The sequence below is a fragment of the Rhipicephalus sanguineus genome, chromosome 4 (genome assembly GCF_013339695.2).
Source record: "Rhipicephalus sanguineus isolate Rsan-2018 chromosome 4, BIME_Rsan_1.4, whole genome shotgun sequence".
Lineage (NCBI taxonomy): Eukaryota > Metazoa > Arthropoda > Arachnida > Ixodida > Ixodidae > Rhipicephalus > Rhipicephalus sanguineus.
The window spans coordinates 5817433-5835206 of NC_051179.1; the positions used below are offsets into that span (position 1 = coordinate 5817433).

Sequence of the window (17774 nt, forward strand, 5' to 3'; positions counted from 1 at the left end):
ATGTGACATACAGCAAAATTTTGTCCCAATTTTACTGCTCCACATCGACATACATGCAAAGCATGTCTGCAGTAGTCTTGTTGAGGTGTTCAGTGAGCCCATTCATTTGCGGGTGATAAGCTGTCATCTTGATATGCACTGTTCGAAGTTGAGGCTCTCCCGACTGCCCTGATTTCCCCGTGTCCAGGTAGGTGGTCGCAAAGCTCGTCTTCAAGAAGCGCTGCTGTTGGAGGAAACCGGACTAAGGAGCTGATGAAGTGTACAAGAGGTTTATTTACATGTTTACAGCTTCAATGTTCATTCCAGATTCCATCATCTCTCATGCATTCGATTGCCTGTTTTACACCCTTCACAGTCCCTAGACGCCAAACCTAGGACAACAGGGAAAACAGGGGACGTTTCATGGCAATCAGGTGACAAATTCCGTGGGTCACTTTGCTGGCACCGCCCCCAACACATGCACATACACACGCGCCCGTATTGTTCTTGCAACGCTCTCTGTTCGTGGAAAACATGCCTGTGGCATGCGGTATGCGGCGAGTCCTTTGTCTCGTTGCTCGATGACCACCCGCGGTGTCGAACGACGGTCACAGGCCAGGCTCCCTCCCTCGCCCCAGAGCATGGGTCTGAGCAGCTGGCGCTGACCCGAGCACAGACGTCCTATCAGCCACGGTCCGAGGCCCCACTTCTCCGTATTCGGGGAAACTCGGCCCTTCCTGGGGCACGGAGGTGCAAAGTGTCACATTTCTACTCCAGCACCAGCGAAAATGGTGTTGTTTCGAGCTGAGCTCCACCTTTCGCGCGAAACTGCAGTGCATGCCTTCATGCTTTTCTTCTCGCTGCAAATTGGGGCTGCCTCCTTTATTCTGTCCCGGTGCCTCACAGCGAAGGCAGGCCCACTGATCTTAACAGTGCAGTGCCACTAAGTGTAAGCACAGTGCGCGGAAGCTCAGCTGTGAACGCGGTTCTTTTGTTACGACAACTTCGGGAGCATTGTGTCTCCGGACAATGTTCTCAATAAAGAATTGTGCCGCTTCAGATGCAGTGCCGCTCGGAATTGCCTTGGTTTCCGCGTAACTGGTGAGGTAGTCTGTCGCCACTATGATCCATTTGTTGCCGCTATCCGATATCAGAAATAGGCCCAAAAGGTCCATACCACTCGGTGAAAATGGAGTTTCTGGTACCGCAATGGGGTGTAACAGCCCAGCAAGTTTAGCCTTTGGAACCTTCTGGTGCTGACAGTCAATACAAGTTCTAACGTAATGTTTCACCTCCGCTGCGAGTCTTGGCCAGTAGTATTTTTCTCTTACTCGTGACAGTGTTCGCGTATAACCGAAGTGGCACAAAGGGACTTCGTCATGGCAGGCTTGCAAGATTTCGTTGTGGAGAGTTTCGGGAACTACCAGCAGGTAGCTCTTTCCTGTTGCAGAGGAATTCTTCCTGTAAAGTATTCCGTTGCGTAAGCAGAATTGTTGCAACCTTCTCAAAAACACTCGGCGCATTCGTGGCTTGTCCTTTCAAAAACTCAATCAATGAGTTGGGCTCCCGATCATCTTGTTGCTCAGAGATGACAGTCGTATCAACAACTCCTAAAAAACTGGTGCATTCGTCGTCATCTCCGCTCGGTGACTCAATCGATGATCTAGAGAGGCAGTCGACATCTAAATGCTGCCTGCCTGATTTATAGACTATTGTCGTGTTGTACTCTTGAAGGCGTAAGCTCCAGTGCGCCAAACATACAGAAGGGTCTTTCATTTTGGTCAGCCAACAAAGGGAATCGTGGTTGCTTACCACTCTGAAAGCGCGGCCATATAAATATGGGCGAAACTTTGCGACTGCCCAAACGACCGCCAGGCATTCCTTCTCCGTGGTTGAGTAATTGGACTAGGCACAGGACGATGTTCGGCTAACGTAAGCAACCACTCGCTCGGCACCATCTTGACTCTGAACCATATGGGATTGAGGCTTGCCTGTCGCCATTGCGCGGGTTTTTCGCCTATTTCTGCCATCCACATGTCCTATCATGACTCTCCCCTCCTCCGTAGTCCTACGGTGCTGGGCGAGCGGGGGTGACGTTAGCCTCCCTAACCCAAAGCCGGATCTCGGTGGTGGTGCCGCAGGTGTTGTCGCAAGACATTTCGCGCGCGGCGGGGAGAGACTCTCTCTCTGGAAATTGTAGGGTAAGTGCATGTTTTTCTTCCCATTCGTCGGCTCCTTTGTTCTTGGGGTTTGCTCGGACAGAGTTCGCTAACGGTGCCTTGCGCCAGCGGCGAGCGCTTACCTTACGTTGTCTCTCCCAAACTCTTGGCCAAAGAGTGGTGCAGTGTGTTCACACGTGGTTATACTACGCCGAGCCGCACTTATCGAAAGCCAACGCGAACGGAGTTTGCCCTCCCTCGAGCGATTGGGCCCAGTGGTTGCTGGTTGTGAGGCACCTTTTCCCTTAGTGGCGTGTCGCCGTGAGCCATTGCCCACAGAGACGTGCCAGCAACGCCTGTAGTTCTGTATTTTCGCCCGTGGTGTGGTTAAGCCTCTTTGCTTTTCCTGCCGCCTTTGGGAGCGGGCGTGGTATGTTTTGTGGTGTTGCCGCAAGCAATAAAGTGTTGCGGATTCTCGAGAGCAGTACTGTGTACTTGCCACGCTGTGCTCGGCGCCTTTGTCGCCCAAACGCACTTGTGCAGCGGCACGCTAGTTCATGCGAGGCGACAGCAAAAGGGGCCCTGTGGCTCGCTAAGTCCGAACTTACGCTAGTGACCGTATAGGCACTGGGCGGCCGTCGTAAGGTGCCAGCTGCGCCCCTCCCGAAAAGCACCCCAAACGGTGGCAGGAACAGCACTGGCATGTGAAGCAGACGACGCAGAATAGGCTCTGCTACTTTTGGCCCGTATTCGAAGAGAAGTGGCGGCGTTTCTTTTTGAACAATTTGAAGCTGTATGTTGTTGTGTTTCTCGCCCAGAGGCAAAGAGAAGCGGCAGCAACAGTGTTCTTTTGAACAATGCATGAAGCGTTTGACTGTCGGACCTGTGTTCAGACAACGGGGCCTGTCGTCGGGCTTCAGGGAGACTCCCGCGCAGTCCTTTGCGGTTGTGGACATGTTTAATGGTCGCCAAGTCATCTATAAAGAATGACATGCGTCCCTCTCATGTATACACTGATGAGCGCCATCGGAACATCAAACGAGTCAGCTTCGTTGTGTGGTGTTGGGCTTGTAGGCGTTTGTTTTCATTCGGAGGGGGATCAGAGGGGGCACGACGCTTCCTCCCTTTTGGGACTGTGAATGAGACAGGCTCGATTGGTGACACAATGTAAAATAAGCACCTTTGCATTTTAACTGCTGAACTCGCTGTAGGGCTCTTGGCGGGAGGGCGAGTCCTGACAGCGCAAGGGCACTCGTGGTGCTGCCAGTTGCTTTGCACTGCGATATTAAAGGCTTGACCAGTTGGCGTACGCATTTTCATGCATCTGCTCTAGAGATGGGTCATCGCTTGCATGAAGCAGGTCACGTGCACGACATCACGGAATATAAAGGCGACGAGTGTAAATTGTGTTGTGCACCCCGCAGACGAAGTTAATGCAATAAGCGATGTGGAGCTAGATGTAAGTAGCACCATTTCTATTTCTTAAATGCAAAGCTTTTCTTAGCGACCCCTAGGCACTTTGAGCATTTCTTTCTCGCTTTCTTTCTTTCTTCTTTCTTTCTTTCTTTCTTTCTTTCTTTCTTTCTTTCTTTCTTTCTTCTTTCTTTCTTTCTTTCTGTCTGTCTGTCTGTCTGTCTGTTTGTCTTATCTAATCTAATCTAATCTAATCTAATCTAATCTATCTGCCTACGTCTGGGTGCTGTCGTGATCGCCTCTTTAACTTGGTGTAGACCAAAATTGGCATGTGAGGGTAAGAGGATGTGACGAATATGACTGTTTGGTCATGACATGAACAACGTAAAAATCTTGTTGCGTACGTCTTCAAACCCTTCCTCTAGACACGTGTGGCACACACCCGTTTACCATGAGACATAGTACGTAGATCCCGGATATATCAAACTTGGATATATCGAATTATTGGCCATATCGAATAGCTGAGAAATCCCCGTGAATTTCCCATGCAAAAGTATAGGGCTGGTGCACACATATATCGAACTCCCGCACAGCGAAACATCCGATATATCGAACGCTGCGCCGCGCCAAACTCCAGAGAGTGCATTTTTCCTAACAAATGTTGGTCATTTTCGGCCGCGTTCTGTCAAGTTCCGATTGCTCTTCGCGTGCAGGTGACGAAAAGGCGGTGTCATTGCATTACGTTGATCTGGTTGGTAGCGCAACACTTGCGAGTGCACTGGCTTGTTTGATGCGCGATCTGTAGGTTGTAACACACGTGCATAGTGTTTTTGAAAGGGGCCGATTGCCGAAGGCACCAAAATGAGATGAATGCGGAGATACTTGGCAGCCTCGTTGCAATGTTAGCATTCCCTTCTCTGTTTGTTCGCGCACGATGGAATGTGGGCCCGCAAATGTTCGCGCACGATGGAATGTGGGCCCGCAAAGCATGGCCTTCGAGATCCGCAATGTCGGGACGTATTTCTGGCATTTTGGATCATAAAACACACATCTCGGAGGCTATGTTTTTTCTTGCTTTTCGCACCAAAGCAGCGCCTGCTTGCTACAAAGCTTTAAGTGCCATCGCCATTGCCAAGATGTCAACTTGTGCCTTCGTTTTTTGTTGGCTGCGCTGTTTCTTGCGGCTTGAGGATGCGTGTACTTCTCGCTTCGTTCCTGACAAATCCTCATTGGGAGTCGAACTAAACATTGACCCGCTCATAGCGATAAATTGATGACTGGTACTTGGAACGATGTCCAGCAAAGCGCCGTCATGAAATGTTTCCTTAAGGGCTTTGGTGCCAGGTTACGACTTTGGGTGCGTCACGACCGCTGGCAATGGCGTACGGTGCCTCAGTGAATTTTGCGACTTAGCATTTCTGGGCGCTCTCTAGGACGGGAGTACAGCAAGCGACTTCATCGGTGCAGATAACGACGTCGCTTTTTCTGACTGCATCGATGTCATGATCAAGGCTGATGTTGCCGGTGCTGCGGAAGTGGACCGGTGCGGTTATGAAGATGTCAACGCCGCTAAACAACCTTTTAGCGCGCTCCAGAGCTTGCATCGGCGTTCAGCGTCAGTCACCACTGTTGTGGCCAAAGGTGCTGAATTTGCTTATTTGGAAAGCTTCAATGATATTTAGGATGACTTGATGAACTTGACGGCGCGCTAGAAGCAAGACAAGTTTATACTATTTTTGTGCGAAATAAAGTGCGGCAACTTGCAAAAGAAGTTGCCACCTTGTTATTTAGCACACTAATTGTGAGCAAATCGTCATGTTAGCACTTGTTACGAATTCCGGAAACTGTTTCGAGACCTGCAATGCATTAATATAAGACTTAAATACGCATATTTTATATTTCGAGTTATTGATATATCGAACTATTTTGCGATCTCCTTCAGTTTGATATATCCGGGATCGACTGTATAGGTATGTGCCACTGGTGATTGACAGTTTATATCTACTCAGGAATAGAGAGAACAGGCATTGCTAATTTGAATGCGAGAGCGTTAAGAAAAACAGACACCATCAGCTTTGACCCGTCGAATGCAAAGAATAAAAGTTAGGATCCCAGCAGGAATCGAACCCAAGGGTTCTGCGTGGCAATCAGATATTCTGCCACAGAGCCACGCCAGGTCTAGAAACTGCTTTGGAAAAACACCCTATGCAGCCTGCATAGGGTGTCGGTGCAACATCAATTACGGTTGTGGTGCTGGCTATCTAATTTTATAACAAGGCAATAAACACTACATATGTACTCCTATGATACAGATGTCATGTCAGGTTAACGTCTGTGGTTCCAGTGTTGGCTATGATTCAGCAAGCTATATTTAAGCGTTGCTCGACCCCGGAGGAATATGCTAACGAAAGTTACGTATGAGTTACATCATCGTACTGTAAAGTGCACTTCACTGCGATAATACTTATGTCTGTGCTGTTATGTGAGTGCAGACGTTACGTCAGACCATAGTTTACCCTTTGAACGACAGTGTAGTCGACGTGCCTGGTAAGACCATGATGTGTACAGAACTACTGCACTTACAAAAACACGTCGATCCACCTTGTATCTTGGCTCAAAGCCAAAAAATGCAGCATAGAACTACTCACTGACTGCTTCGCATGAAACCGATTCCCACAAGGAGTGGGATCCGCCGAACTTTTAATACTTCGTCATTCTGTCTACACGTTAACATTGTCTCCCAACATTTGAAAAGGATACCCTATGTCTCCTATTCGATTTTTGGCTTTCTTTACGCGATGCTTGGCCGATTGCACATGTTGTTCCTCTGTTGTACTTCTTGCACACTCCTGTTCTTGTTTTGTTTTTCTTTTCGATGCTTCGCCGATCCTAGTATTTTAACAGCTATCTTCAGTCTCTGTATTTCATGTAGCTTGACGCAACGAGGGCCGTCGTTGGCAGCCGATGCGCGAGCAAGGCCGTCGTCGACGGTGATTATAGACGAGAATCGATGAAAGTGGATGTACTCCCCAGCTTTATGCATGTTTGCATAGCTGTTTGTGCAGCTTTCAGCGCAACCTGTCTGCGCGGGCTTGGTTCCCTGAGGCATTTAGGCAGCGCAGGACACAAGCGACGAGAGCACAATGAAACGCAGCCAACATCCAGCCCTGTGTCCCCGCAGCAAGCGCCTGCCCCTTTCCGGCACCCACATGCCATTAGTCCGCGCTTCCACCGAAAGCGCCGCCAGTACAAACTCGCCCCGCGCCTGGTGCCTATTCTGATGTGATACGTGCACACTACAACCAGAACGGCACCTAGGCCCACGTTGCTGGCATTTGTGTGGATGGCTGATGGTGCATCCTCATCAAAGTGAGCGAGCACTGGTGGAGTTTGTAGATGCTGCCGTAACTCGTTGAACGCCACCTCTTGCTCCTCATCCCATATAAACGCAACATCTTCCCTCGTGAGGCGGGTGAGTGGAGATGCGATGTGCGCAAAGTCTGCTATAAATCGCTGGTAATAGGCGCACAGACCCAGGAAACCTCTGACTGCCTTATTATTCGTGGGTCTTGCAAACTTTGCGACGGCTGTAGCTTTATCTGGGTCAGGCCTAACACCTTCGTGACTGACCACATGTCCCAGGAACTGAAGTTCTTCAAATCCAAAGTGACATTTTTCCAGTTTCAGTGCAAGTCCTGCGGACCATATGGCTTGAAGGACCGACAGCAGCCATTTTAGGTGTTCTTCAAATGTGTCAGAAAAATTTGCAGTGGCTTAGCTCGGCTATGCTAGGATATCCGTAGCGTTAGCAAAGGTTCAGCTGATTATTCTTAGCTTTCCAGATTGTCTAGGATTATTAGCCTTCTTTTGTTCATTCTTCGTACGCTGAACCGCTAATTGCCAGGCAACTACTTCGGGATCCGATGAGATAAGCTTCTCGGCTCTTCTGCGCCGTCGAGCAGCATTTGCGTTCTCCTTCTCCATGGTGTTACCCACCTGCAAACGCCAGTCAGAGGTGCTATCAAGTGGCCCCAGCGCAGTGTCAGACGGCGACTGCACAGTGAAGGCGAATAGCTGCACGTGCGCCGGCGCCACTGTGTCTACGACGTCACTCCTCTTGAATGCGACGCAGACCAGCAGCGGCGAGCCGCGCGCGACGGTGGCGGAGTCGGCGCGCGCGCCGGCGCCAGCGTGTCTTTCGCGCCTATGACGCCACTCTCCCACAGACCAGCAGCGGCAAGCCGCGCGCGGCGGTGTCGGAAAGCGCGTGAGATGCCAGTTCCGGTGACCCAGCTGTGTGACATGACTAATCCTCGCGCATGTGCAGCATGGCTTATGATGCTCCACGTGAAATCGGCTCCGGCTAGGCAAGTGTAGCTAACGCTACAAAAAAACAATCACATCGTCGAGGTACACAAGACATGTTTTCCATTTGAGACTAAACAAACAGTATCCATAAGCCTTTGAAATGTGGCTGGGGCCATGCACAAACTGAAAGGCAGGACTTTGAGTTCGTAATGCCCATCAGGTGTTACGAAAGCAGTCTTCTCACGGTCGCACTCATAAATCTCTACTTGCCAGTATCTGCCTTTAAGGTCCATAGAGGAAAATTGGCGCGCATGCCGTAGCCTGTCCAAAGAGTCATCGACCCGTGGCAACGGATAAACGTCTTTCTTAGTAACATGGTTGAGCTTACGATAATCGATGCAACACGATGAGCAACACGATACGGGTTCTGTTGGATGAGTCTTGCTGTCTTTTCCGTGATGATGCGGTGTTTAGTTGAGCAGATCCTGCTATCATCGTGTCCAAGAGAGCCTTGATGACCAAACACGCTGTCTTCGCCTGGCCAGTTAACTGGATTCACTTCATAGGCTACAAGCTTTTGAAGCAGTTTTGAAGAGCGCCACCTGTAGAGGGGTCTCGAAAAGAGAAAAAGAAAACAGCGGTCATTCCCACTATCTACAACATAACATAGACTACACAAAAAGTCACAACAATGATTAGTAACAGCGCAGCATCATTTTCTACAGGTGACAGATCGATATGTGATGGCACAGCAATTAAAAAATAACTTTTTTGTAGACGCCTTGGTAATCGGCGCGGATAACGAAGAAGAGTGCAGAGAATTTGAACCATGCGTTTTTAAAACCCCGCAACGTGCTACCAGGTGGTTGACAAGGTGGACGTACGACACATTCAAAGTGCAGCCTAATTAAGTTTTATTTCTTCCTTATACAGAGCAATTGAGGCTGGCTCATACAGGTCCTTCCAGTAATATTGATATGCCAGGCATGTTTCTTGGTTCTTTTGTCTGCAAAATGCTGTGCATTCATTGACCTTCGGTGTGCTGTGACAGTGCAACATTGGATGGGGCTGCTTTGGTGAACGACCTTGTATGCTCAGTTAATTTCTGAATACATCAACCTCCTGTCCCCAGGTGTTGCGTCTGAGCCCAGCAACATCGGCAGCTGCCAGCTTGCTCCTGTGCCCTATAGAGGTGAGGCAACCTTGTTGGCATGACAGTTCATCTGCACGTGCTCAAGCAACGTGCATCAGGTGTGCATGTGTGATGGATACTGTGTGCATGTGTTGTGTCTGAATATCTGGGCATTGCAGCAGCGCAAGTGTCGAGTGTTTTTCTTGCTTTAACTTCATTAATGATGCTCTTAGGACCAAGCTGTCCTTCTCATTCTCAAGCAGTGGTTGAGCATTGCTGACAGTTTAGTGCTTGCCTCATTGAAGGCAGTTAGTTTTTTTGTCACATCATCAACTTGTCTGCAGCTATCCTCATTTTGTCATTGCATTGAGATTAGATTGTGGGTAAGCACACAGAAAAAGAATCCAGTCTTTCTGCCCACGTTATAGAGCAAGAATAATCATGGCCATGTTCCTGCTCTGCAAAAGTGCAAGAAAACTGGAAGTATAGCAAGTGCCTTGTTTTGCCCCCACCTGAGGGGCAAAGCGAGGCAGTGTCAAAGCACTTAAAACTCTAATTCTAAGCATCCATGCAGTCGTTGTGAACCCACTCTTTACGCTCCATGCATTGAATCCAGACAGAGATCAAGCATTGCCAGGCCTTCTTTGTACTCAATGAGCTGCTTTTGTCATTTGTCATATAAAAGTCATAGTTCTGGTGCTAACACGCATTTGCTAAGCACTTGGTTTTGAAATCCTTGCCATTCCCTGAAACATCCTTGGGGACACCGAACAACCTCGCAGCAGCACCAGTAATGATAATGGTACCACTCCAAGGAAACTACCCACACAGGTAGATTGACTGAGAACTAGGTGAATAGAGATATTGAAATCTTGATTTATACTAGAGCGAATAAGAGTTAGAATGAATACTTCTTTCCAATTGATGTCAATCTTGGAACCTTGTCACGAATGGCTTTTAGTGTGTCTTTCATGTTGCTTTCATCCCTAGAAGTTGAATGAAAATTATAAATTTTTTATGCTGATTCAACACTTTTCTGTCAAGTCTTACCGCTTTCAAATGCCTGAATTTAAAGAAATTTCCTCTTTAGGGTGCGGCACTTAGCTAAATTTTGGCATCTTGTATCTAGTGGTACTAAGCAACAATATTGTCAAGACGTTTATTAACGGGGACTCAGCGACGGCGCACGGCAGCGACAGTCAAAGCGGGGCCGACTCTGCACGAGGAGCGTGCTCTCAGAGAAGAGAACGACCCACTGGAAGGCGCTCGAGAGGACGACCCATTACTCAATAGGAACGCTTCGCTACAATTACCCCGGCTACGAAAAGGGAGCCGCCTGGCGACCTAGCAACTTGTCACTATGAGCGGGTCATGGTAGGGCTTCAAGCGCGCCACGTTGACAATGTCGCGCCCTCGACGGCGCATGTCCGAGGATGGGTCGATGGGTTCGATGAGGTAGTTCACCGGGGATTTGCGTTCGACGACACGGTAGGGGCCTTCGTATTTGGGCAGTAGTTTGGAAGAGAGGCCAGGTGCAGTGGTAGGGACCGAGAGCCATACGAGCGCTCCAGGAAGGAACGTGGACGCAGAACTGGTGGTGTCACCGCGAATGCTTTTCTGCCGCTCTTGGCTATGCGTAGTAAAGGTCTTGGAGAGCTCGCAACACTCCTCAGCAAGTCTGGCTGTGGCAGAAATAGGCGCACATTCAGATCGATCCGGCTTGTAGGGAAGGATTGTGTCAATGGTGTGCGACGGGTGCCTGCCATACAATAAGAAAAAGGGCGAGAAACCAGTAGTGCTCTGAGGGGCGGTATTGTAGGCGTACGTAACGAAGGGCAGAATGGCATCCCAATTTGTGTGGTCGGCGGCGACGTATATCGAGAGCATGTCGCCTAGCGTGCGGTTGAAGCGTTCGGTGAGGCCATTTGTCTGTGGGTGGTAAGCAGTAGTTTTGCGGTGAACAACGTTGCACTCTTTGAGAATGGCTTCGACGACTTCCGACAAGAAGACACGGCCGCGATCACTGAGCAGCTCCTGGGGTGGACCGTGACGCAGCATGAATCGGTGGAGCAGGAAGGAGGCCACATCGCTCGCTGTAGCCGCAGGGAGGGCAGCAGTTTCAGCGTATCGCGTGAGGTGGTCTACAGCGACGATGGCCCAGCGGTTACCAGCGGACGTCAGTGGAAGTGGCCCATATAAATCGATGCCAACGCGCCCAAACGGTCGGTCAGGGCAAGGTAGAGGTTGCAGACCTGCTGGCAACAGGTGCGTTGAAGTTTTGCGGCGCTGACAATCGATGCAGGAGCGAACGAACTTCTCCACGTAGCGGTACATCCCTCGCCAAAAGTAACGTTGGCGAATGCGGCGGTAGGTTTTCGATACCCCAGGGTGTGCACACTGCGGATCAGAGTGGAACGACTCGCATATGTGATAACGCAGACTGCGGGGTATTACTAGTAGCCACTGGCGGCCGTCGCCGTTGTAATTGGGTCATTCCACGCCAAACGTCCCAGACATTGCGCTCGACCCTCTCCAAATGTATTGTAAAAAATTGTGGACGTTCATATCAGTGCACTATTTGCCCTCTGAAAGTATTTTTTGGAAAAAAAATTTTTCTTGTCTGTTACGGTGATTTCAATTTTGCCGTAGTGGGTGAAACATAGGTTGCGAAAAAATACTCTAAAAAATACAATACTTTACGGAACACCTTAAATATCTGCTGTTTACTTGAAAAGGAGTGGCGCTATTTTATTATCACCCATTGACGACCACTACTTTGTCTCACGATGTGCTTTGTGGTGAAGCAATGCTGCAATTCTGCGCCAATTTTGATTATTTTTTAAAACTTCTACGAATATTACAGACAAAATAGGACTATATCGCATGGCTGGATAGTTGACAGTAAGCGTGTCAAAAAAGTATTGAAGTCTATGACCGAGTAGTTTCGAAGTGGAAAGGGCGCAAACATTGAAAAATGTGTGAAATGCTCCACATTCAGGCACATGTAGAGTGGTGATGCAGTCCAAGTAAAAATGCACGCTTGGTCTCGTTGGGAAGAGTAAACAAAGGAGATTTATTTGTGAAAGTTTCATCGGAGTGTTTTTCGTTGTTGGCGAGAAACAAAAATTTATGTTGAGCGTTCGCTGCGTGCCTGGGCGCGGGCCCGTAAGTCCGCTTCACTGCGCCGCCACTGTTCCCTGGGGCAACGGAAGTATGCAGCACCCACGCGGGTGGCGCGATCATGTGTTGCTGTGAGTTTTCTCGTTTCGACACGCATTCTTCGGCTTTCCGCAGTGCCGCCGACGAAGTGTCAGGGAAAACGAGTGATGGTTTCTTTAAAATATATTATTATATAATAAAAGTGGCTAATAGTCACCGGGAATACACTTATAATTCTTTTGTATGGGCAGCTCGCTTGAACGTGACTCGTGCCATTCGTGCCTCGGAGCCGAATGGTGCTACGTATTCTTAAGCTGGGATCTTCGGCAGAGGTGAACTTTGCTCCGGTGATCGCGTCGCCGAGCGAGCACACGGCACTCGAAGGTTCGTCTTTCGGCCGCTTCCCTTGGCAGCGCGTAATAAGATAAACATTGCGAATGGTGAGTATACTGCTATCGTGTCATATTTTAGACGGTTAGCCTGTACAACGGAAACCGAAAGCGATAAATGTAAAAAAGGACGAAGCCGCCTTTAAGGCGGCTGCGTCCTTTTAAATGTCTATCGCCTTCGCTTAGTAATCGCAAGGAGATTACTAAGATGAAAGCATCGCATGCAGCGTGGCAGGAAGTTGACCTCTCAGCAAGGTTTGAGTATACAATCTCACTCAAAGGTACGCGCACGTTTCACCTTTTCGTACCATCATCACTGACCACTCTTAATACCGGGCTCACCACCTACTCAGCAACACAGGGATTTCAAGTGGCGAAGAGTCCGAAAACCATACGTCGGCAACGGAAGTAAGAACTGCAACCTCCGCAGAGATCGAGAACACAACCCAAGCTCTGCACCTGTCGTACGTCTGCATGCGGTGACGTGGCAATGAAATCGTGCTCTGCTCCCACTACTAACCGGCAGCCTTTAGTGCCCTTCCGAAACATTCTGCCAGCCATATACACTGTTTGCAAGTTTTCAGCAACGTGAAAACTCGCAGCAGCACACGATCGTGCCACCCGCGTGGGCGCTGCATACTTCCGTTGCCCCAAGAAACAGTGGCGGCGCAGTGAAGCGGACTTACGGGCCCGCGCCCAGGCACGCCGCGAACGCTCAACATAAATTTTTGTTTCTCGCCAAGAACAAAAAACACTCCGATGAAACTTTCACAAATAAATCTCCTTTGTTTACTCTTCCCAACGAGACCAAGCGTGCATTTTTACTTGGACTGCATCACCACTCTACATGTGCCTGAACGTGGAGCATTTCACACATTTTTCAATGTTTGCGCCCTTTCCACTTCGAAACTACTCGGTCATCGACTTCAATACTTTTTTGACACGTTTACTGCCAACTATCCAGCCATGTGATATAGTCCTATTTTGTCTGTAATATTCGTAGAATTTTTAAAAAATAATCAAAATGGGCGCAGAATTGCAGCATTGCTTCACCACAAAGCACATCGTGAGACAAAGTAGTGGTCGTCAATGGGTGATAATAAGATAGTGCCATTCCTTTTCAAGTAAACAGCAGATATTTAGGGCGTTCCGTAAAGTATTGTATTTTTTAGAGTATTTTTTCGCAACCTATGTTTCACCCACTACGGCAAAATTCAAATCACTGTAACAGACAAGAAAAATTTTTTTTCCAAAAAATACTTTCCGAGGGCAAATAGTGCACTGATATGAACGTCCACAATTTTTTACAATACATTTGGAGAGGGTCGAGCGCAATGTCTGGGACGTTTGGTGTGGAATGACCCAATTGCGTCGGTGGAGCAGGTCGTCGCGAACGGCGAAATGGTGGGCTTGACGACGCAACAAGCGAGTGGATGGTGTGGCCGATGGATCAGTCAGCAAGTCTATCAGTGAGGCAATCCATTGATCCTTGCGCTGCTCGGTAGCGATGGTGTGAATATCGATGGAAGAAACGACAAAGTGAGACGCTGAGTTGTGGGCATTGTCGTCAGGCAAGGGAGAGCGCGACAGGGCGTCGGCGTCAGCATGCTGACGTCCGTTGCGGTACAGCACGCGGATGTCGTAGTCTTGCAGGCGAAGTGCCCAACGGGCAAGACGGCCTGAGGGATCCTTCAATGACGACAACCAGCACAGTGCATGATGGTCGGTGACGACATCAAATGGGCGACCATACAAATAAGGTCGGAACTTTGTAAGGGCCCAAATGATTGCCAGGCATTCTTTCTCCGTGACGGTGTAGTTGGTCTCGGCTTTAGTAAGCGTACGACTTGCATATGCGACAACATATTCCGGGAACCCAGGTTTGCGCTGCGTAAGGACAGCACTGAGGCCAACACCGCTGGCGTCTGTGTGTACTTCTGTAGGGGCCGTAGGGTCGTAGTGGCGCAGAATGGGAAGAGACGTCAACAAACGACGGAGCTTTGCGAAAGCGTCGTCGCATTCTGACGACCACGAATTGAGGGGCCCGTTACTTCCAAGGAGCTTCGTCAGCGGTGATATGATAGTCGCGACGTTTCGGATGAAGCGCCGAAAGTAGGAGCATAGTCCTACGAAACTGCGCAGTTCTTTGACGGACGTAGGTTTGGGGAACTCTGTCACGGCCCGAAGCTTGGCTGGATCTGGGAGGATGCCGTCCTTGGACACCACGTATCCTAGTATCGTCAGCTGCCGTGCTGCAAATCGGCACTTCTTGAGATTCAGTTGTAGCCCGGCGTCACTCAAGCGCGTCAAAACCTGCCGCAGGCGTTGAAGGTGTGTTGAGAAGTCCGGGGTGAAAACGACGACGTCGTCGAGGTAGCATAGGCACGTGTGCCATTTCAAGTTGCGCAGAACGGTATCCATCATGCGCTCAAAGGTCGCGGGCGCATTGCACAGCCCAAACGGCATGACGTTGAATTCGTACAAGCCGTCGGGTGTGACAAACGCTGTCTTCGGTCGAGCGTCATCAGCCATGGGTACTTGCCAGTACCCTGAGCGCAAATCGAGCGATGAAAAGAACTCTGCTCCTTGCAGGCTGTCAATGGCATCGTCTATTCGAGGTAGGGGATAGACGTCCTTACGGGTGATCTTATTGAGTCGTCGGTAGTCCACACAGAACCGCACAGAGCCGTCCTTCTTCGCAACGAGAACAACAGGAGATGCCCACGGGCTGTTTGAGGGTCGAATAACATCGCGGTGAAGCATGTCTTTGACTTGCTCGGTAATTACACGACGCTCTGTTGGCGACACGCGATATGGACGTTGCCGCAGTGGTGGTTGGGCGCCAGTGTTGATGCGATGCGTGACAGCAGACGTGCGGCCGAGAGAAGTTTGCGCTACATCGAACGAAGAACGAAATTCTTCCAACAGGCATAGAAGCTGGGAACGCTCGACCGACGTAAGGTGCTCAGCAATCAAGGAACCAAATAAATCAGCGGGTGACGAATCAGATGTGGAAACAGCACTGAGCGAATGGGAGTTGGCACAGTGCGTGTCACCCGGTGCGTCCATAACTTGTGCGTCTTCGAGGGCTTCAGCTCTGCCGAGACATTCCCCTCGCACCAACCTAACAATGTACGGGGATGGGTTCGTAACAAAAATGTCGGTGTCGCCCTGAATGACTTTCACGGTCGCAAATGGCACCAACAAGCCTTTTCTAGTGAAGACGCGGTCAGATGGAGAGAGGAGTGCAACGGCGTCGGCGAGACCGGTGCAGCAGACTGACACAGCCGTTGACGAGTTTGCAGGAAGTGTGGTGTCGTCTTTGACGAGTACCTTGGTCGCAGCCGGTGGACTGTCCGCCGGCGTCAAATCTGAGAATGGTGAGAGCTCTATTTCGGCTGGTGCGCAACGAATTACGGCGGCGTGACGGGCGAGAAAATCCCATCCCAGGATGACGTCGTGAGAGCATGAGGAAATTATGATGAATTCGACGGCGTACAGAGCGTCCTGAATCATGACACGGGCTGTGCACACCGCTGTCGGGTGAATACTGTGAGCGCTGGCTGTACGGAGGGAGAGCCCGGAAAGTGGCGTCGTCACTTTTCGTAGTAGTCGGCTAAATTTAGCGTCCATAACGGAAACGGCAGCTCCAGTGTCTACAAGGGCCGATGTGCGCACACCATCTACAAACACGTCTACTACGTTTGATGGGCTTTGCTGAGGGCTTTGGCTGTTCGATAGCGTCGCAGCCCTTGCCTCTTGGATTGCGAGGACTAGTTTTCCTGGTCTCGTGCGACCGGACGAGGCCGCATCGGTGACAGTGAGCGGCGTCGTGGGGACGGTGACCGACAGGTAGATGGACCTGGGCGTGACGTCGGTGACATAGGCGGCAGCGGGTCATAATACGGGCGGCTGGACTGGTTGGTGACGGCTGATCCGACTCGAGGCGGCTGCACGTGGTTGCAATAGCGGGCTACGTGACCGGCGCAACCGCACGCAAAGCAGATCGGGCGGTTGTCGGAAGTGCGCCATCGGTTTGCCAGGCTAGGTCCCATCCACGTGGCAGGACGCGAGGGACGGGGCGGCTGCTGATATGACGACTGCATGGTTGGCTGCAGTCGGGGCGTATGGACGATGTCGGCGTACGCAGCCGGCACACTCGCTTCGAAGGCCTGAGGCCTGGTGACGGCTCCAGCGTATGTTAGCGGGGGCACCACAGGGAGCGCTGGGGGCGGCCTGGCTGCAACTTGTGCGTAACTGAGCGGCGCAGACGCCGGAGGGGGCTGGTGGTATTCCGGCATAACCTCCGCGATTTCCAGCTCGATAGCCCGTCGTAGGGGAGGCAGCAGTGTGGTCGACGACTGTACAACATCCTGCGGGTGAGAGAAGGCCAGTAAGGAGAACTGGCGGGCAATTTCCTCCCGCACGAATGACTTGATTTCGGCGAGTAAGACGGGGTGGTCCGACACGGCCGACAAGCCAGCGAGATCGGCGTTGCGTGATGGAGGTCGACGCGTCATCAGCCGCTGCCGGCGTAGCTCCTCGTAGCTTTGACACAGCGTGATGACCTCTGCCACAGTGCGAGGGTTTTTGGCGAGTAGCATGGTGAAGGCATCGTCGTCGATGCCTTTCATGACGTTCCGGATCTTGTCGGCCTCAGACATGGTTGCGTTGGCTTTCTTGCACAAGTCGAGCACGTCTTCAATGTAGCTCGTGAAAGACTCGCCGGACTGCTGGGCTCGTTCACGTAACCGCTGTTCGGCTTCCAGCTTGCGAATGGCAGGGCGGCCAAAGACGTCGATGATGGCGGTCTTGAAAGCGGACCACGTAGCGAAATCGGATGCGTGGTTGTTGTACCATAGACTTGCCACACCCGCGAGGTAGAAAACGAGGTTGCTCAGTTTGCCTGCCTCGTCCCATTTATTGGGGACGCTCACACGCTCGTAGATCGCGAGCCAGTCCTCGACGTCGGTGCCATCCGCGCCGGTGAAGATAGGAGGGTCGCGGATGCGGGGGACACCCGGACATGGCATCGGTGCAAGAGGAGGCGTTTGCTGGGCGGCGTCTTGAGTCATGGTAGCAGGCACGGTACGGGATCGAAGCTCCAAGGGCATCGAATGCGGACCGTAGTTGTTTAAAGGGCACAGCACCCTCCACCAAATTGTCAAGGCGTTTATTAACGGGGACTCAGCGACGGCGCACGGCAGCGACAGTCAAAGCGGGGCCGACTTTCTG

General features: G+C 50.7%; 1 protein-coding gene across 2 annotated transcripts in view; it reads left to right on the forward strand.

Annotated features, from left to right (window-relative positions):
• The window catches only part of LOC119389323 (transcriptional adapter 2-alpha), a 193802-nt gene that overhangs the window by 43388 nt on the left and 132640 nt on the right, over positions 1-17774 (forward strand). For both annotated transcript variants that reach the window (XM_037656528.2, XM_037656531.2), the window contains exon 4: positions 8992-9051. In XM_037656528.2, coding sequence (XP_037512456.1) covers positions 8992-9051 — 60 coding nt within the window. The remainder of the gene's footprint in view (positions 1-8991; positions 9052-17774) is intronic.